The sequence below is a fragment of the Chiloscyllium plagiosum genome, chromosome 9 (assembly GCF_004010195.1).
Source record: "Chiloscyllium plagiosum isolate BGI_BamShark_2017 chromosome 9, ASM401019v2, whole genome shotgun sequence".
Classification (NCBI taxonomy): Eukaryota; Metazoa; Chordata; class Chondrichthyes; order Orectolobiformes; family Hemiscylliidae; genus Chiloscyllium; species Chiloscyllium plagiosum.
Window position 1 is genome coordinate 104,524,215 of NC_057718.1, and position 21,161 is coordinate 104,545,375.

At 44.2% G+C, this 21,161-nt stretch overlaps 2 protein-coding genes across 8 annotated transcripts in view; one reads left to right on the top strand and one right to left on the bottom strand.

Annotated features, from left to right (window-relative positions):
* LOC122553124 (actin-related protein 2) overlaps window positions 1–290 on the bottom strand; it is a 42,556-nt gene extending 42,266 nt beyond the window's left edge. The window contains exon 1 of one of the 2 annotated variants that reach the window (XM_043696678.1): window positions 152–290. In XM_043696678.1, coding sequence (XP_043552613.1) covers window positions 152–199 — 48 coding nt within the window. In that variant the 5' untranslated portion in view covers window positions 200–290. The remainder of the gene's footprint in view (window positions 1–151) is intronic. The other variant, XM_043696679.1, reaches the window with a different exon arrangement.
* Window positions 291–626: 336 nt separating this feature from the next.
* Window positions 627–21,161, top strand: part of zgc:153169 (uncharacterized protein LOC767799 homolog) — a 57,882-nt gene continuing 37,347 nt past the window's right edge. For all 6 annotated transcript variants that reach the window (XM_043696683.1, XM_043696682.1, XM_043696680.1 and 3 more), the window contains exons 1-2: window positions 627–816; window positions 20,150–20,288. In XM_043696683.1, the coding sequence (XP_043552618.1) occupies window positions 705–816; window positions 20,150–20,288 (251 nt within the window). In that variant the 5' untranslated portion in view covers window positions 627–704. The remainder of the gene's footprint in view (window positions 817–20,149; window positions 20,289–21,161) is intronic.

Sequence of the window (21,161 nt, forward strand, 5' to 3'; positions counted from 1 at the left end):
GGGGGGGTGAGATGGGGGAGGGGGGGGGTGAGGTGGGGGAGGGACATTACGGAAATGGGTCAGACACCACCCCCCTCCCCCACTCCCAGACAGCGCCTCACTTCCTGATCGCAGCCCCACAGGGCGGCCGGGCGGATGAGCCAGCACTTACCCCAGTGCCGTTATCGCAGACCACCACCTTCCTGCCCTGACTGTCCATGGTCCGCTCCCGAGCCTCCGCCGCCGCTGTCTCAGCGAAACTTTCCACCCGCCTCCCGACGCCGGAAATCACCGTCCGCTCGCTCCCGCTCCACAGGGCGCGCCGTTCCCACGTGACATACCGCTTCCGATGGGCCTGCCCGGGCACCCGATGACGGATTGTGATTGACGTGCGGTGGGCGGGTCTCGTGTGATTGACGTGCGGTGGGCGGGTCTCGTGTCATTGACGTGCGGTTTCGGAATTCGTGCTCATGACGCCAGTGATTGACAGTAAGGAGGCGGGCTCCGTCATCGATCTTTGATGGACGGATAATCTGTCCAATCGGCTTTGTGCACTGCCCGTGTGGGTGGTGGGCGGTGACCGTGTCCCTGACCCTGAGGGTGGGTTCAATCTTTCGGAACAATATTGAAAGTCTTTTCTCAGTTCGACTACTTCCGGTATGATTTAAAATTCTCCGCCCCCTGTGTAATTGTTGTAATGTGATTGGTCGGTAAGCTGGGTTGCCATGGCGGCGGCGGTGGGCACCTGGGCCTTTTCGATGCCGGCGGTGGACAAGGCCCGGCGGCTGTTAGAGGTGGGCAGCGGGGCCTCGGCCGCCGTACAGGAGGCTATAACAGGTGATGTATCTCCCGTGGTGGGAGTGCGAACCTTCACATCTACTACAGCAACTCCTCACGTCTCAAAGAATGACCCTCCGACAGTGCGGCGCTCCCTCAGCACCGACCCTCCGACAGTGCGGCGCTCCCTCAGCACCGACCCTCAATGCATTTGCTTTTATAGATTCATAAGAGTTAAATAACATAGAAACAGACCTTTCGATCCAACTTGTCCATGCTAACCAGGAATCCCAAAGTAATCTGGTTTCATTTGCCTGCATTGCCCATATTCCTCTAAATCTTTACTATTCATGCATCCATCCAGATGCCTTTTAAATATTATAATTGTATCAGCCTCCACTACTTCCTTTGGCAGCTTATTTCATATGTGCATTGCCGTCTATATGAAAAGGTTGCCCCTTGGGTCCCTTTTAAAGCTTTCCCTTCTCACTTTCAACCTATGCCCTCCGGTTTTGGATTCCCTTACCCTACGGGAAGCACCTTTAATGTTTCACTTTGTATGTGTCCTCGTCATTTTATTAGCTTATATAAGGGTTTAAAAAGTTTTGTTTAATGTCACTCTTCCAAATTGTGTTCATAATCTTGTGGAAAAGAATTACTTTTATTTTATTGTTCTGTTTGTGATTTTGGGATATATGGAAATACTTTTCAGCAATCATGTACTTTTGCAATTGCTACGGTAATGTACTGTACAGACAGAATGCAAAGTTTAACGGCATGAGATGGATCAAGTCCAACTGTGGTTGACTCGCCTGGACATTAGGCTCTGAGTTTTGTGATGCGTTATGTTCTAGTACAAAATAAACTTTTCAATTTTCCAGTCCCATGTGAAGGCATCAAGCTGAATCAAGTTAGCAGCAGAATTGAGAGAGGGAGAAGTTCGAAATGAAGTGTTTGTTTATAATCATGAGATTTGAGATCCATATGCAGTGTTCACAGCTCAACAGAAATGCAGGTGGTCTAAGTCACTGCTGGCAAATCTATCAATACATCCTTGGACTTGGCTGTATCTCTTGCTGCAGATAGCACTATATCCTGTGAAACATATGAACAGGGTGAGTTACATGACTGGATTGATGATTTCCAATATCAGGACTTGTCATCCTGAGACAGGATTTCAGAATCTGACCGAGACATCTGTAGATTTTAAGTTAACTTTTTATTCAAAATATGACATTTGGGGGAGGCAATGGCCTAATGGTAATATCGCTGGACTGTTAATCCAGATAACGTTCTGAGATCCAGGTTAAAATCTCACCACAGTAAATGATGCAATTTGAATTCAACAAAGAGTAAATCTCAAATGAGGGGTGTAATGATGACCATGAATCAATTGTCAGAAAAGCCCACCTGGTTCACAAATGTCCTTGTGGGAAGGAAATGTGCCATCCTAAACTGGTCTGCTCGATATGAGACTCCAGACCCACAGCCTATGCTGTTGACTCTTAACTGCTTTCAGGCCAAATTAGGGACAGGCAATAAATACTGTCTCGTCAACAATACCCACAGTCCATTAATGAATGAATAAAAACAATCAGTCATGGCAATTACAAAGCTATGTTGTCATATCAAACTATTGGGTTAATCATATCCTTCATGACAGAAATGCATCCAATTTATGGGCTTCCAATTTGAGTCTAAAGAGTGTGTGGAGATTTGGAGAAAGTAAACGCCAGGAGGTCACTGGTGGATGGTTTGGACGAATGATAGTGGCATCTCGTGATTGGAAAGTATCACTGAATCTACGGGAGTGGCCTTGTTCGGCTGTGCAGAGACCTGGGCAACATCAGGAAGAGAGAGTATCCAACAGCTGGGTATTGAGGAGATGCACAGTCTGAGGTGGATGTGTGAAGCAATCAAGATCAGGGGCTTGTAAGTCAGGGTCCGTGAAGATTGTAACAACGTCAAAGAAAGTAGAGAAGAGGAGGTTGAAATAGTGTGGTCCCCTGCTGGAGGGAGAGCGAAGGTGGGGAAATGCAGTATGTTGACTGTTGAATTTGGGATTGCCATGATGAAGAGGAGGAAGGCCCAAGACCAGGTGGAAAGATCCTTTGTTCGAGAGACTGATATACAGCATAATTGGAAGTGGGGAGGTGTCTGAAGGGAAGACCATAAGATAAAGGAGCAGAATTAGGCCATCTCAGGAAGGATGTGCTGGCATTAGAGGGTGTCAAGAGTGATCTTGGGGCTAAAGTGCTTGTCATATGAGAGGTGGTTAAGGACTCTGGCTCTCTACTTGACGGAGTTTAGAAGTATGTGGGAGGATCTCATTGAAATTGACCAAGTATTGAGAGGCCTGGATAGAATTAAAATCCAGAAGATGTATCCACTCATCGGGGAGATTAAGACCTGACAGCAAATGCCCAGAATGAAGGGATGACCCTTTAGAACTGAGATGAGAATTTTCTTCAGCTAGAGAGGGGTTAATCTGTGGAACTCATTGTCGAAGAAGGCTGTGGAAGCCAAGTCATTGAGTGTATTTGAGACAGAGAGAGGTTACTACGGTGTTAAAGTTCAGATTTGAGACGGTCCACGGAATCCCGAATGCACTCTACCTGTAAGTCCCTCTTGGTTCATCCTGGAGATCGTAGTCTTTGGGTAGTCTGGAGTAGAAAACATCTTGCAGACAATTTAGTATAATTTTAGTCATCCCCTTTATTTACCAATAGCATCACTGTTACAACATAACACTGATACCTTTAAGACAGGTTAGCTAAGGTTCTAAAATCTTCAGAGAGTAGGGTAGCAGCTCTTCCTTTAAGAATCCTTGCAGGCTACTCTCTCCTGTCACACAGGTTTCCTTTCCAAAAGTTTACAAAAACACTGCATGTTTTTAATTAGACAGGTAACAGTGGAAAGGCAATAATTCATAAGGAAGATGAGTTAATTGACAGGTCTGTGTGCACTTAACTGATCACTCCTACAGGTCCTGAGCTATCCAGCAGCTGGAAAAAACAAATCCAGCCAAGTCAGGTGCTTATTGGCAAGATAAGTTCGTGTCATTAGAGAAGTGCCACTCTAAACTAAGTCGGAGACGTCATAAGGTAACCTTGCACAGCTCGCGTATCAGATACCATTGTTTTACAAAATGGCTTCTTAGCAAGGAGGACAAACTCTGACCATAAAATGGCTTCCTGACAGATTGTGTCGAATCTCTTCAATGTTAGGTTTAGAGTAATTTTTAAACTATGAGCAGACTCCTGCTTTTTATCTTAAACACAGAATCATTCAAAAGTGACTGGAGTCAGGCAAAGTCCCGGATGATTGGAAGATCGCTGTTGTAACCCCATTGTTCAAGAAAGGATCAAGACAAAAGTTGGGATATTATAGGCCAATTAGCCTAACCTCGGTTGTTGGTAAAATTCTAGAATCCATCGTTAAGGATGAGGTTTCTAAATTCTTGGAAGAGCAGGGTCGGATTAGAACAAGTCAACATGGATTTAGTAAGGGGAGGTCGTGCCTGACAAACCTGTTAGAATTCTTTGAAGAGGTGACAAGTAGGTTAGACCAGGGGAACCCAGTGGATGTGGTCTATCTAGACTTCCAAAAGGCCTTTGATAAGGTGCCGCACGGGGGGGCTGTTGAGTAAGTTGAGGGCCCATGGTGTTCGAGGTGAGCGACTGACATGGATTGAGGATTGGCTGTCTGACAGAAGACAGAGAATTGGGATAAGAGGTTCTTTTTCGGAATGGCAGCTAGTGACAAGTGATGTCCCACAGGGTTCAGTGTTGGGACCGCAGCTGTTCATGTTATATATTAATGATCTGGATGAAGGGACTGGGGTCATTCTAGCGAAGTTTGCCGATGATATGAAGATAGGTGGACAGGCAGGTAGTACTGAGGAAGTGGGGAGGCTGCAGAAGGATCGAGACAGTGTGGGAGAGTGGTCCAGGAAATGACTGATGAAGTTCAATGTGAGCAAATGCAAGGTCTTGCACTTTGGAAAAAAGAATACAAGCATGGACTACTTTCTAAACGGTGAGAAAATTCATAAAGCCAAAGTACAAAGGGATCTGGGAGTGCTAGTCGAGGATTCTCTAAAGGTAAACATGCAGGTTGAATCCGTGATTAAGAAAGCGAATGCAATGTTGTCATTTATCTCAAGAGAGTTGGAATATAAAAGCAGCCATGTGCTACTGAGACTTTATTAAGCTCTGGTTAGGCACCATTTGGAGTACTGTGTCCCATTTGGGCCCCACACCTCAGGAGAGACATACTAGCACTGGAACGTGTCCAGCGGAGATTCACACGGATGATCCCTGGAATGGTAGGTCTAACATACAAGGAAGGCTGAGGATCCTGGGATTGTACTCATTGGAGTTTAGAAGATCAAGGGGAGATCTAATAGAAACTTGGAAAGGGTGGACGCTAAGAAATTGTTTCTGTTCGGCGGGGATACTCGGACCCGGGGGCACAGCCTTAAAATTAGAGGGGGTCAATTCAGAACAGGAATGCAGGACATTTCTTCAGCCAGAGAGTGGTGGACCTGTGGAATTCATTGCCACGGAGTGCAGTGGAGGCCAGGACGCTAAATGTCTTCAAGGCAGAGATTGATAAATTCTTGATGTCGTAAGGAATTAAGGGCTACGGGGAGAATGCAGGTAAGTGGAGTTGAAATGCCCATCAGCCATGATTAAATGGCGGAGTGGACTCGATGGGCCGAATGACCTTACTTCCACTCTGTCTTATGGTCTTCTTCTGTACCTGAGGCTGAAATGTTACAATAAGATTGTATTATAAATGATTCATTTTAGTCTTGAATTAAACATGCTTTCATTTCAGAGTTGTGATTCAAATTCAAATAAGACAGGATCTGACTGTTTAGAATTGATAGTGGGGTAGTCATGGTCTCTAAGAACAGTAAGTAAGTTAAAGCTTCATCAATATTACCTTTTACAGAGTTTGTATTTCATATAGCCAGTAATGGCTACTCAATCATCAGAATGTCTCTGTCTGTCTCCACCTCTCTCTGTTTCCCTCTCTCAACCCCCTCCCCCTCCAAAAACAGCCATGAATGTGATATTCTGCATATCCTAGGTTCCCCCTTTTTGTGGCCTGATGCCTCCTTGCCTGTCTTGTTTATTTCCTACTTTGTAGCAAATCTGTTCTATAATTCAGTGTTACATTTAGTCTAAATGTTTAAGGACAAGTTTTAAGGCTATTGACTTTCTCAACGGGGATCAAGCTTTCGGGGGAGAAAAATATATCAGCTATGCTCAAGGGTGGCCAACCACACATTGCAGAAACTCTGAAGGAAAATGAGCAGAAAGAAAAGTAAATCTGTTCTGCTTGCCAAACTTGGCCTAAATGTGGCTCCATATCCACCATATTGTGGTCTGTTTTGAACTGGTTTCCAACATGTCCGAGAAAGCCACTGCATTGTGTTGAAAAAGACAGTTCATCACAAACACTTTAAGGACACTTGGAGATGAGCAGTAATGCTGACCCAACCCACATTGCATGACTGAATAAAAAACACTTGTTCCTGTAGATGGCAGTGGTCAGCTAGTTTTGTGAGCAATTCTAAGAATGTTTCCTGAGCTCTGACCCCCAAAATTCAGCAGGAAAACAGGTTCATTCATCTGCTGGATCTCACATTTCAAATCTCTGCCTTGCCCAGTATTCCAGAGGTTGCAGTGATGTAAAGCTATCTTCCAAATAACACTACATAAGAACATTATAATGAATTTGTTTTTTTTTCTTGTTCGCTTATAGGGAGGATTCCACAGAATTAGTTTGCTGAAAAGTGTTTGTCATAATTTAGTGTGGGTCGGGAGCCACATCCAGGTCAGACTGGGTAACGACAGCAGATTTCCCTCCCAAAAAATGATGAATCAACATTTGTCACAAAATGGGTGAATGATGAGTACTGATAGAAGTTAGTATCTAAACCCATATCAATGTATGAAGTTTGAGCAGGAATGGGCTAGTTGGCTCCTCCAGCCTGTTCTGCCACTCAAAAATTATGGCTGATCCAATTCATCTACAACACCCCTACTCCTGTAAGCTTTCACTCTTTGCTTTTCAAGATTCCATCCACCTCACTTTAAAAGTACTCAAAGACTGTGCTTCAACTGCTTTTTGCGGGAGAGTTCCAAAGGCACTCAACTCCCCGGGAGGAAAGAAATTCTCCTTATCTCTCTATTATGTGCATGACCCCCTTATGTCAGTGAGCCCTAGTTCTAGCTGCTTCCGCAAGAGGAAGTATCTTCCCCACTTCCACCCCCTCAAGGCTCCTAAAGATCTTGTACATTTCAGTTCAATCACCTCTGACTTCTCTAAACTCCAATGGATATGGGCCTAGCCTCTCCAACCGATTGTCATAAGACAACTGCCCATTCTATGTGTTCGTCTGGTAAACCTTATCTGAAACTCTTCTCTTGTGTTTACCTTTTGGTTTAATGTGACCAGTACTGTGCACAGTACCCAAAATGTGAGAAATGACTGATTCGAAAGAGTAAAGTGTGAGGTAAACATCAGAAACAGAAATGGTAAGAGGTCCCTTGTGGGAATAGTTTAGAGGCACTCGAACAGTAGTTATGCAGTAGGGTGGAATATATGGGTACAGATAAATAGAGAGGTAAGAAACGTCCTGCAGGAATCGTGGATAACTTTGATCTATAAGTCGATTCACTGAATGAGATTGGCCAAGCAAAACTGGAAAATGTTTGTGTATTCAAGATAGTTTCTGAAAGCAGTATATTTGAAACCCACCCACGGAGCAGGCTGTCCTTCACCTTATTACAAGCAGTGAGACAGGATCGTGCTATAAAAGCTGCCAGGTGACAGCAATCATGACGTTCTAGAATTTCACATTCCATTTGAAAGGAAGAAGCCTGGATCTCTGACTGGTCTTACAAGCCTGAATAAATATCTCTATAGGATATGAAAGCAGAGCTAACTTAATTGAACTGGGAAACTAGGTTAAAAAGCTAGAACAGTGGAGTTGCAATGGCAGATTGTAAGGAGCTATTTAATAACTGTCAAAAATGATTAATTCTTGTGAGAAATAAAGACTGTTTGTTTGAGAAGGTTATTCATCTAAAGCTGAATAATGAAGCTAAGAATAGTCATACAGTCACAGATGTATAGCAAGGAAACAGGCCCTTCGGTCCAACTTATCCATGCTAACTAGATATCTGAAATTAATCTAGGCCAATTTGCCAACACTTGGCCCATGTCCCTCTAAACCTTTCTTATTCATGTACCCATCCAGATGTCTTTTAAATGTTGTACTTGTACCAGCCTCTACCACTTCCTTTGGCAGCTCATTCCATGCATACAACACCCTCTCTGTGAAAAACTTGCCCCTTGGGAACCCTTTAAATCTTTCCCCTCTCACTTTAAACTTCCCACTTTCCCTACCCCAGGGAAAAGATTTTATCTGTTTACCTTATCCATGCCCTTCATGATTGTATATGATTTGGAGATGCCGGTGTTGGATTAGGGTGTACAAAGTTAAAAATCACACAACAGGTTACAGTCCAACAGGTTTATTTGGAAGCACCAGCTTTTGGAGTGCTGCTCAGTCATTTTATCAACCTCAATAAAGTCACCCCCTCGGCCTCTGACTTTTCAGGTAAATAGCCCCAGCCTATTCAGCCTCTCCCTTTAGCTGAAACCATGGCAACATCCCTGTAAATCTTTTCTGAACTATTTCAGGTTTCACAACATCCTTCCTATAGCAAGGAGACTAGAATTGAATGCAGTATTCCAAAAGTGTCCTGTACAGCCACAATATGACCCCTCCACTCGTATACTTAATGCACTGACCAATAATGGCAAGCATACCAAAGTTATCTATCATATAACACCAGGTGATAGTCGAACAGGTTTATTTGGAAGCACTAGCTTTTGGAGCACTGCTCCTTCATCAGGTGGTTGTGGAGTATAAGATCCTAAGATGCAGAATTTATAGCAAAAGTTTACAGTGTGATGTAATTGTAATTATGTATTGAAAAACACCTGGATTGTTTAAGTCTCATCTTTTAGAATGACCATGGTGGTTTCAGTTCTTTCATAGTAAATTGCAGAACTTTTAAAAATTACATTCTCAAGTTAACTTTAGCAATGGTTGCCATGCTGGCCCAGATAATACATTGAAGGTGTGAGGTGCCATGTGTGAGACTGTCTGTGCCCTAACATTCAGACTGATTCTAATCTTAAAAAAACGATTTACAGAATCTTACATGGATTCATACAGTTTTTGAGCAAAATGAAAAGTAATTCTGCAAGTACAAATTCACCCCTCAAACTTGTGGGTGTGTATGTTGGGGGTGGTTATGAGTGTCTGTGAGTGTGTGTGTGTGCCCGCGCGCAAGTGTAAAGGGGTATAAGTCTGTGAGCGGGTGCGTGTGTGAGTGTATGTGTGAACGCATAAGAGAGGGTCTGAATGAGTATGGGTCTGTTGGAGTTTGTGTGTGTAGTGCAGTGTCACCTGTCGTGTGACTTGAAGCCATCCCCATGGGTACCAAACTTGGCTATTAGCCTCTGCTCAGCCACTTTACATTGGTGCCTGTCCGGAAGTCCACTTTGGAGGATGGTCACTCGTAGGTAGAGTGTCCTGGACCGCTGAAGTACTCTTCAACTGGGAGGGAACACTTCTGTCTGTTGATTGTTGTGCAGTGTCCATTCATCTGTTGCCATAGCCTCTGCTTGGTCTCACCAATGTACCATGCCTCAGGGCATCCTTGCCTACAGCGTATGAGATAGACAACGTTGGCTGAGTCGCATGAGTACCTGCCACGTACATGGTGGTTGGTGTGCTCACTTGTATTGGTGGTATCTGTGTCGACACACTGACACGTCTTGAGGGGTCTACCGTGACAGGGTTGTATGGTGTTGTCCTGAAAGCCTGGCAGTTTGCTGCGAACAATGATCTGTTTGAGATTTGGTGGTTTGTTTAATGGTGAGAAGTGGAGGTGTGGGCAAGGTCTTGGCGAGGTGCTCATCCTGCATTGATAATGTGTTGCAGTCTGCGAAGAACATGGCAGAGTTTTTCGGCTTCTGGGAAGTACTGAACAATGAAGGGTACCCTGTCGGTTGCAGCTAGTGTCTGTCTCTTGAGGAGGTCATTACGGTTTCTTGCTGTTGCACATTGGAACCAGCGGCTGATGAGTTGAGCAGCATACCCTGTTTTTATGAGGGTGTCCTTGAGTACTTCCAGGTGCCCATCATGTTCCTCTTCATTGAAACAGATCCTGTGCGTGTGTAGGGCTGGTCCATAGGAGATGGTTGTTTTAATATATTTCAGGTGGAAACTGGAGAAATGCAGCATCGTGAGGTTATCCATGGGTTTGTGGTAGAGTGAGGTGCTCAGCATACCAAATGCCGCCTTCACTATCCTATCTACCTGTGACTCTACTTTCAAAGAATTAGAAACCAAGATCTTTGTTCAGCGACACTCCCCAGGACTTTACCATTAAACGTTTCAGTCCTGCCCTGATTTGTGTTTCCAAAATGCAGCACCTCACATTTATCTAAAGTAAACTCCATTTGCCACTCCTTGGCCCATTGGCCCATCTATTCAAGGTCCCATTGTACTCTGAGGTGGCCTTCGCTGTCCACCAGCCTCCAATTTTGGTGTCATCTGCAAATGTCGTAACCATACCTCCGAAATTCATATCCAAATCATATTATATAAATGAAAAGCAGTGGACCCAGCACCGATCCTTGTGGCACACTGCTGACCACAGGCCTCCAGTCTGAAAAGTAACCCTCCGTCACCACTCTCTGTCTTCTACCTTGGACCTAGTTCTGTATCCAAATGGCTAGTTCTCCCTGTATTCCATGAGATCTAACCTTGCTAACCTGTCTATGATGAGAAACCTTGTCAAACACCGTACTGACATCCATATAGATCATGTTAACCAGTCTGCCCTCATCAATCCTCTTTGTTAGAGAGGTGGTTGAGAGGTGACTTCATTGAGACATACAAGATGATCAGAGGGTTCAATCGGGTGGACAGTGAGAGCCTTTTTCCTCATGGTGATGGCTAGTATGAGGGGACATAGCTTTAAATTGGGGTGTGATAGATATAGGACAGATATCGGAGGTAGTTTCTTTACTCAGAGCAGTCAAGGCATGGAACGCACTGTCTGCAACAGTTACAGACTCACCAACTTTACAGGCATTTAAATAGTCATTGGATAGGGATATGGACAAGAATGGAATAGTGTAGGTTAGATGGGCTTCAGATTGGTTCCAAGGACGGCGCAACATCGAGGGCTGAAGGGCCTGTACTGCACTGTTATGTTCTATGCTATTTCAAAAAAACTCGAGTTTGTGAGACATGCTTTCCCATGCACAAAGCCATGCTGACTATTCCTAATCATGATTTAGAGACACCGGTGTTGGACTGAGATGTGCTAAGTTAAAAATCACACAACACGAGGTTATAGTCCAATAGGTTTATTTGGAAGCACTAGCTTTCAGAGCGCTGCTCCTTATCCACAACCACCTGATGAAGGAGCAGTGCGCTGAAAGCTAGTGCTTCCAAATAAACCTGTTCGACTATAACCTGGTGTTGTGCAATTTTTAACTTTATATCCCTAATCAGTCCTTGCTTTTCCAAATACATGTAAATCCTGTCCCTCAGGATTCCCTCCAACAATTTGCCCACCACCGATGTCAGGCTCACTGGTCTATAGTTCGTTGGTTTTTCCTGACCACCTTTCTTAAGTACTGGCACGACACTAGCCAACCTCCAGTCTTCTGGCACCTCACCTGTGGCTATCGATGATACAAGTACCTCAGCAAGGGGCCCAGCATCTCTTCCCTATCGTCTCTGAGTTCTAGGATACACCTGAGCAGGTCCCGTGAAGTTATTCATCTCTATGCATTTTAAACCGTCCATCACCACTTCCACTGTAATATGAATATTTTTCAAGATATCGCTATTTATTTCCCCATATTCTATATCTTCCATATCCTTCTCCACAATAAATACAAGAAGCTTTCTTGGCCTCTTAATGGGGATGCACTGGTTAAAAAGGCCCAATAACGTCGTCTCTTCCTCAGGCAGCTGAGAGAATTTGGCGTAGTGGTGAATACCCTTGCCAACTTTTATAGGTGTACCATTGAGAGCATTCTGTCTGGATGTATTACTACTTGGTATGGCATCTGTACCATTCAAGATCAGAGATGGTTACAGAGAGTGGTGAACTCAGCCCAGACAATCACAAAGGCCAACCTCCCATCTATAGAATCCATCTACCAGGCCCGATGTCAAGGAAAGGCCGCCAGCATTCTCAAAGATCCATCCCACCCTGGCAATGTTCTTCTACAACCTCTACCATCAGGGAGAAGATACAGAAGCCTGAACACATGCACCATGTGGTTTTGCAACAGTTTCTGCCCTACTGTTGTTAGGATACTGAATGGACTCGCAAATCTTAGCATTTGCCTCTACCTCTGTTTTTGTTTTGCTGCTGTTTACCTATTATTTACTTATCCATACTACTTAACTCTATGATCTGCCTGTATTGCTTGCAAGACAAAGCTTTTCACTGTGCCTTGGTACACGTGACAATAAATTCAATTCAATTCAATTCAACACTGTTGCAAAATAAGCATTTAGTATCTTCTCCATCTCCTGCAGTTCCACACATAGGCTGCCTTGCTGATGTTTGAGGGGTCTATCCTCTCCCTCGTTACCCTTTTGTCCTCAATGTATTTGCAGAATCCCTTTAGATGCTCCTTAACCTTATCTGCCAAATCTATCTCCTGCCTCCTTTTTGCCCTCCTGATTTCTCTCTTTAGCATTCGGGGCGGCACGGTGGCACAGTGGTTAGCACTGCTGCCTCACAGCACCAGAGACCCGGGTTCAATTCCCGCCTCAGGCGACTGACTGTGTGGAGTTTGCGCGTTCTCCCCGTGTCTGCGTGGGTTTCCTCCGGGTACTCCGGTTTCCTCCCACAGTCCAAAGATGTGCAGGTCAGGTGAATTGGCTATGCTAAATTGCCCGTAGTGTTAGGTGAAGAGGTAAATGTAGGGGAATGGGTCTGGGTGGGTTGCGCTTCGGCGGGTCGGTGTGGACTTGTTGGGCCGAAGGGCCTGTTTCCACACTGTAATCTAATCTGTAATCTAATCTAAATCATACCCCTACTGCCTTTATACTCTTCTTGGGATTCACTTGATCTCTGCTATCTATACATGACATGTTCGTTCTTGATTTTCGAGACAAAAATCTAGTTATCCAGCATTCTCTACACCTACCAGCCTTGCCCTTCACACTAACAGGAACATACTATCTCTGAACTCTCGTTAGCTAATTTTTGAAGGCTTCCCACTTTTCAGCTGATGTCTGCCCATCATCAACTTTTGAATACCATCAAAATTGGCCTTCCTCCAATTTGGAGCATAACTTTTTATCCGGTCTATCCTTTTCACTCACTATTTTAAAACTAATAGAATTATGGCCACTAGTCCAAAGTTCTCCACTGACAGCTCAGTCATCTGCCCTGCCTTATTTCCCAAGAGTAGGTCAAGGTTTGTACCTACTCTAGTAGGTATAGCCAGGCAGTGAATCAGGAAATTTTTTGTACACCCTTGACAAATTCCTCTCCATCCAAGCCCCGAACACTATGGCAGTCCCAATCTATATTTGGAAATTAAAATCCGCCAACCACCGTATTATTCTTGCAGATAACTGAGATCTCCTTACAAATTTGTTTGTCAATTTCCTCCTGACTACTGGGGAGGTTGAAAGTACAATCCCAATAAGGTGATCATTCACTTGTTATTTCTCAGTTCCATCCAAATACCTTCCCTGGATGTATTCCCAGGAATATCTTCCTTAAGTACAGCCACAATGTTATCCTTATCAAAAACACCACTCCCCCTCCTCTTGTGCCCTCCCCTCCCAGCTTTCGATCCTTTGTATAGCATTTATACCCTACAGCATTAAGCTGCCAGTCCTGTCCATCACTAAGCCACGTCTCTCTAATTGCTATGATATTCCAGTTCCATGTTCCCAACTGTGCCCTGAGTTCATCTGCCTTAGCCGTCAGGCCTCTAGCATTGAAGTAAATGCAGTTTAATTTATCTGTCTGATTTCACTCTCTGCTTTATTTCTACCCGCATTGATTATTTGACTTGATCTTTTTCCCGGCTGTACCAATCTCAGACTGATATTTCCTCACTGTCTCCCTAATTCCCAACCAGTGCCTCCACCCTCCCCAAACTAGTTCAAATCTTCCCATGCTGTGAGCTCTCCCACACGGGTTTCTCTAAGGTCATCTGTGAATTTCTCTGTTCATCATTTTTCTTAGATGAAATCAAATGTCCATACTCACTTAAAATCAAACAGCAGAACAGTTAGCTGTGCAGATTCACTGCTAGGTCAGACCGCAGTGCAGGTTTGTTTCTGTTTGATTCACTTCCCATGTGGTCACTGCCTTTGCCTGTCTTCCTTTTTAAAGTGCTGTTGTTTTGATATTTTTTTCTTGAAAGTTCCAAAACAGTGCAACAGCTTAGAAAACAGAAATTAATGCTACTAGAATTCAAGGAAATCACCCCAATGCTGACAACACATCCAAAAAAGGAGTAACTGTTTAAAGCCACATTTTTTTCCTATCCTCCATCTTGGCTAGTGTTGAATTGAAAGGAAGACTTTACTGTGTTCAGTTGTAGGGCTGAAGATTGGCCAAGTTTTAAGAACCAGGAAAGAATGGTTAAAATATGAAGAGCGGTTTAGTAGAATATGTGAGTGAGCTGGCTTGTCATGTGAAAGGTGATTTCAATTCTGGTCTCTCTGCTATTGCACAGATGATAACTTGAAAGGGTTCAGAAAAGATTTACAAGGATGTTGCCAGGGTTGGAGGATTTGAGCTATGGGGGGAGGCTGAATAGGCTGGGGCTGTTTTCCCTGGAGGGTTGGAGGCTGAGGGGTGACTTTATAGAGGTTTATAAAATCATGAGGGGCATGGATAGGATAAATAGACATGGTCGTTTCCCCTGGAGTAGGAGAGTCCAAAACTAGAGGATAGAGGTTTAAGGTGAGAGAGGAAAGATTTAAAAGGAAGCTGAGGGGCAATGTTTTCACGCAGAGGTGGTGAAGGTAGGTATAATTACAAGATTTAAAAGGCTTTTGGAGGGATCCATGAAAGCAAGGCTTTAAAGGGATATGGTCTAAATGTTGGCAAGTGGGATTGGATCACTCTGGGATATCAGGTTGGCGTGATATGAGTTGGAGTGAAGGCTCTGTTTCTGTCCTATATAATACTATGACTTTAAGTATTTAAATAGGACAAGTGGAACAAATGTTAGTGTCAGCTCTTGAACAAATAAGTTTGATAAATAGATAATGGTTCACAAGGAAATGGTGGTGTATGGAACAGTTACTTTGCACCTGTAAATAAGGACATGAATGACAGGGAGGAAATTAAAACAATTGCTGTCACCAGGGAAAAGATACTATTTGAAATAAAAATGGCACCCCCAAGACAGGATGACCCATATCCTCTGGACTATCTCTGATCACACAGCGGTATACTGGAGGTTAAAGCCAAGAGTGAGGGGCTAGGTTTGCGGCACTGGTGTCTAAACCCTTTTCTCCTTAAGGATTCCAAATGTGTGGAATACTTTTTCAAGGTGTTTCAGGAATTCTTGACTATCAACTCAGGCATGGCTAGTAGTCAGTCTATGCTATAGGAGACTGCGAAGGCCTTTGTGGTCATCACCAACGGGGTGAAGTCTGGGAATTTTACAATTGGTCAGGGTAGTCTACAAGGCTGTCCCCTCTCCGTTGTTGTTTACGTTGGTGATAGAACCGCTGGCAGACGCCATTCATCAGAACGTCCACATAACCGCTCCGGAATTGGGATTAGCTACTTCATATTCAGCTGGCTGGAACGGACAGAAGGAGGAACAGCAGCGTCTACTTGAGTCGCAGTTGAAAGCCCCCAAGACAGCACATTTTTAATGGTCTTCGGGTGACTAAGCTACAGCGGATCATGGCCCTCAGGGCTACCTTGAATTCAATACTGACACAAACTGCAAAGAAAGAACTCGCTTTTGTTAGACAAAGGCTGTTCAAATATGGAGATAGGCCAGGGAAGTATTTAGCAACCTGACTAAGAAAATGGGTGCTCCCCAATCCATTACTGCAATCAGAGACAGCGCCGCAGTCCTTACATATGATGCTAAAAAGATTAATGATGCTTTTCGGAGCTTTTACTCTGAATTCTATCAGTCTGAAGGTTGTGAGGACAGGAGGGCTAAAATGGAGACCTTTGTTAGGAACCTGGACCTCCCAGGGGTAACCTTGGAACAGGCCTCTCTCCTTAATGCCCCTTGACAGTTCAGGAAATACAGGAGGCAGCTAGACAATTTCAGAGTGGGAAAGCGACTGGCCCTGATGGTCTCCCGGGTGAGTTTTATAAGGAGTTTATAGGGATTCTGTCGGGGCAGATGTTGGAGATATACAATCACTCCTATATGCATGAATGCCTACCACCATCTTTGAGAGAAGCTAATATTTCCTTAATTCTTAAGGAGAAGCTTCCTGAGGATCTTGGCACTGACATTGGAAAAGGTGTTGCCCCATATTAAAGAGGACCAGACCGGCTTTATAAGGGGCCATAGGTCCTCTAATAATATTAGAAGGTTGCTGAATGTCAGCAAGGGTTGGTGATTTCATTAGATGCAGAGAAAGCATTTGACCGGGTGGAATGGCTGTATCTCTTTTATGTCTAAGAACAGTTTGGGTTGGGTGGAGTCTTTGCTAGGTGGGTGGAGGTTTTATATTACTACCCTCTGGCCGCGGTCATCACCAACGGGGTGAAGTCTGAGAATTTTACAATTGGTCGGGGCAGTCGGCAAGGCTGCCCCCTCTCACCGTTGTTGTTGGTGATAGAGCCGCTGGCAGAGGCTATTCGTCAGAACGTCCACATAACCGCTCCGGAAGTGGGATTGAGGGCACACAAGATTACATTGTATGCGGATGATGTCCTTCTGTTTTCAACGAACCCTATGACCTCCATACCCCATCTGATACAATGTATCAATTCATTTGGGGCTATTTTAGGATATAAGATCAACTTTGGCAAAATCAGAGGCTATGCCCGTGGGTAACCTCAAGGATGCGCCAAAGATTGAAGCTGGCCCGAGGTTCCCTTTTAAGTGGTCATGGGTGGGGTTCCAATACCGAGGCATTTTTATTACCCCCAAGTTTGATCTGTTATTTCGGACTAACTTTGCTCACTTGCTCGACAATATTAGGTGAGATCTCCAGAGATGGGAGGCTCTTCCAATTTCGTGGTTAGGCCGAATATCTCTGATTAAGATGAATGTTCTTCCTCGTTTGCTTTATCCTATGTGTATGCTCCCTATAATGTTTCCCGGGTCAACGCTGCAGAGACTCATGGGTTAGTTTGGTTCTTTGTCTGGCATCATGGATGGCCCCTCATCAAACTTATTAAATTGCAGTTGCCTCAAGGAGGGGGAGGAGTTGATTTCCCAGACATCAGGAGGAATCAGTTGAGTTCCCTGCTGTCCTTTATCTGTGATGGGTGGGTAACGATCCAAACTCAATATGGCTGGATATTGAGGCCTCCCAGGCAAGGTGCCCTCTTATTAACCTGTTGTTCATGGATAAGATGAGGACAGTTATGGACCACTGCCGGAACCCCATTGTCATTAGTACAGTCAAGGCTTGGAGGGCGATGCATCAGAGTGAGGGTTGCTTCTTCAAGACTTCACCACTCACCCCCATAGTTGGTATGCCAGAGTTCCGACCAGGGATGATACACTCAGGGTTCAAACTATGGGCAGCGAGTTTGGGAGACTTGTTTGAGGGGGAGGTTAATGATGTCTTTCGAGCAACTGAGCCGCAAGTACTGGCTGCCCAGCAGAGACCTTTTCCATTTTTGTTTTCAGTTTAGGGATTTCATCCAGAAGAAGACCACGCTTCTCACTAAGCTCTATAAGCCCGAGACAGAGAGGTTGTTGCTATGTTCCACAAGCACCCTCTCAGTTCGTGCCCTCTATCACCTGGGCCTGGCAGGACATTAACCGGTTTTGTGAGGTCTGGGAGCAAGAGCTAGGAGTGGAGATCTCTTCTGAAACATGGGAGAACCCCATATGGGAGAATGTGAGAAAGTGTCGGTATTCTTACCCATTGCTTCTGGACATGCCACAGGCTCCATGTTTATTGGAGCACTGTGGCGGGAGAGATAGGGAGGGTATTGAGGACTGAAGTCAAAGTAGACCTGATATCTCTCCTCTTAGGTCTACTGAATTTACCATCTTTAGACGGGCATGGGAAGAAACTATTTAATATTCTTGCATACTGTGCACGGAAGAATATTCTGATGAACTGGGTGTCTGAGAACCCGCCGGGCTTGCTGGGATGGCAGACATTAATTTTGGAGCACAGTCCCTTGGATTGTTTTTACAAACATGGTGCACCACACAACAGACCATTTTTATTAGATATGGCAGCTCTACTTCAGTTATTTGAATATAGATTTGTCAACTATCTTAACTAGGACATTTGGTTAACCAGGATGGTTAGGTTTGTCAAGCCTTGGGGCCCTGAAGAGGGGTCTCCTGAGTTCATGCGGGTACATATACAATGGTCACATTCTTTTGTTTGGGAGCTTTGTGCCGGTCATAGCTGTTCTGTATTCTGTGGGTTTTTTTTGTGGGTTTTCTTTTGCTTTTCTTTTTTTTGATCTATTAGTCATTTATTTATTTATTGGTGTTGTTTTGCAGTGTTAGGGTTTGTTTTGTATTATAGGGTAGGTTAGTAGTTCGTAGACAGTAGTGGTATTGTAATTTGTGGTTTTTTTCTCTTTGTTATACAGGTTTTTTGTTATTTGTTGTATTTTTCAATAAATGTATATGTTTGGAAAGTCAATTTTTTTTGCTAATAAGTATATTTGAGTGTTTCATGAATTTATTCGAAGTCTATGAGGAATTAATCATCAATAGGTAGGGAGATAAGGAAGATAAAAGGTAGATGAAAGGGACCTCTAGATGTTCCACACTTGAATTTCCAAAAGCATTTGATAAGGCTACTTCACAAGACAAGAGTTAATATATTAATATGGATAAATGCTTTGTAAGCTAACAGGAAGCATAAAGTAGAGATAAATCAGTTTTAAGCTTGGAAATCATGGACTTGGAGAGTACCATGAAGATCCTGTTGCTCAATTCTTTTTGCAATCAATATCATTGACTTGGATAAATAGATAAAATGTAAGGTAACTAAATTTGTCAATGTCTCCAATGTGGGTCAAGAAGCATGTTATCAAGGATGGATAAACTTATATTGACAGGTTAAGTATGTGGGCAAAAGATATGGCAGATAAGAGTATAATATGAAAAATGTGACAGGGAAAAAAGAAAAGCAGCAAAAAAACAAAACCCACGAATGCTATAAATCAGAAACCAAAACAGAAATTGCTGGAGAAGCTCAGCAGGTCTGGTAGTATCTGTGGAGAGAAGTAAGAGTAATCGTTTCAGGTCGGGTGATCCTTCCTCAGCCTGCTGTTTATGTGGGCAAAGATTGTAAAACTTGGTCCAGAATGACCTAGGTACTGACCTGGTAATTGGAGCAGGAAAGGTTATGCAGTACAGCAAATAATTAGGAAGGCAGATGGAATGTTGTTTCTTCCATGGAAAATTAATTATAATGTTGGGTCAGTTTATTGCAGCTGTACAGAGCCTTTGTGAGATGACATCTGGAGTACTGTCTGCAGTTTTTATCTCGTCATTTGAGAGTAGACATAACGGCCTTAGATTTAGTTCGAAGAAATTTCATGTAACTCATTACTGAGATGGGAATGGGGGAACTAACTTTTGAAGAAAGAGTGAGCAGGCTTGATTCACAACAATGAGTGGTTATCTTATTGAAACAGGAGACTGGATGGGGTGGATACCAGGAAAATGTTTTCCCTTTGTGGGCAAGACGAGAACCAGGGGGCACATTTTAAGCATTTCCCTTTTAAGAAAGGTGAGAAATTCTTTTCTCAGAGTTGTTAGCATCTGACATTCTCTTTCCCTCAGAAAGCAGTGCATCATCAAATTTAGGTCAGGCTGAGTTGTAGAATTTTGATTTTCAAGGGAGTCAAGAGTCATACAGGGTGGAAACAGCAAAATGGGGTTGAGGCCATCTTGAGGTCTAATTAATTGGCTGAGAAGACCTGATAGGCCCAGAGGCCTACTCCTGCCCCTAATCTTGATTTAAGTCTATTGTTGCCACCACGTTTTCTGTTCACCCAGGCCGTTCCAAAGTGTTACAGATTTTAGAACAGCATTGCAGTGTAATATCTCAAACTGAGGTAAAGCAAATTGATAAATTAAAGTTTGCTTCTCCTTCAACTTCCAGAACTAGAAAATGACAAAGAGACTGGCTGCTTTGTGGTCGGCCGTGGGGGCTTCCCAAACAAAGCTGGAGTTGTTCAGTGTGATGCTGCAATCATGGAAGGGCTGCCGGGGCGTTTTGGAGCAGTCGCAGCCCTGCCTGGGTAGGTGTTGACTGTCAGCTGTAGTCCTTATCACTGTACGTGGCTGCTTCCATTTTAATCAGAACTGTTGACTTGTATATCCTATGTAATGTTATGGAATGGTGTAAGGTGGAATGAATGGCCTCTTGTGTTGTAGCTTCCAAATTCGCCGATTCTTATCATCAATTAAAACCCTGTAGGGAAAGGATCTTTGAAATTGCTCTTGAAACTTGTGTAACTGTCTGATACTTTGTGTCCCTTAGTTGATTAATTCAATGAATTAGGAAGGAGTTCCTTTGCAGGTCTGTGAGAGTGTTGTCCTGAGCTGGGGTAGTCCTCTATATTGGGGAGACAGGTATAGTCCTGCACCTCCACACACATCATTGACTGCATCCGCTGCACCCGATGTGGCCTCCTCTATATTGGGGAGACCGGTATAGTCCCCCTGTAAAAACGCCATCCCATATTCCCAATTCCTTCGTCTCCGTCGCATCTGCTCCCAGGAGGACCAGTCCCAATACCGAACAACCCAGATGGCATCCTTCTTCAAAGACCGCAATTTCCCCCTAAGACATGATCGACGATGCTCTCCACCACATCTCCACTTCCCGCTCCTCCGCCATTGAGCCCTGCCCCTCCAATCGCAACCAGGACAGAACCCACTGGTCCTCACCTACCACCCCATCAACCTCCATTTACATCGTATCATCCATCACTTCCAAACGGACCCCACCACCAGGTATATATTTCCCTCCCCTCCCCTATCAGCATTCCGAAAAGACCACTCCCTCCGTGACTCCCTCGTCAGGTCCACACCCCCCACCAACCCAACCTCCACTCCCGGCACCTTCCCCTGCAACCGCAAGAAATGCAAAACTTGCGCCCACACCTCCC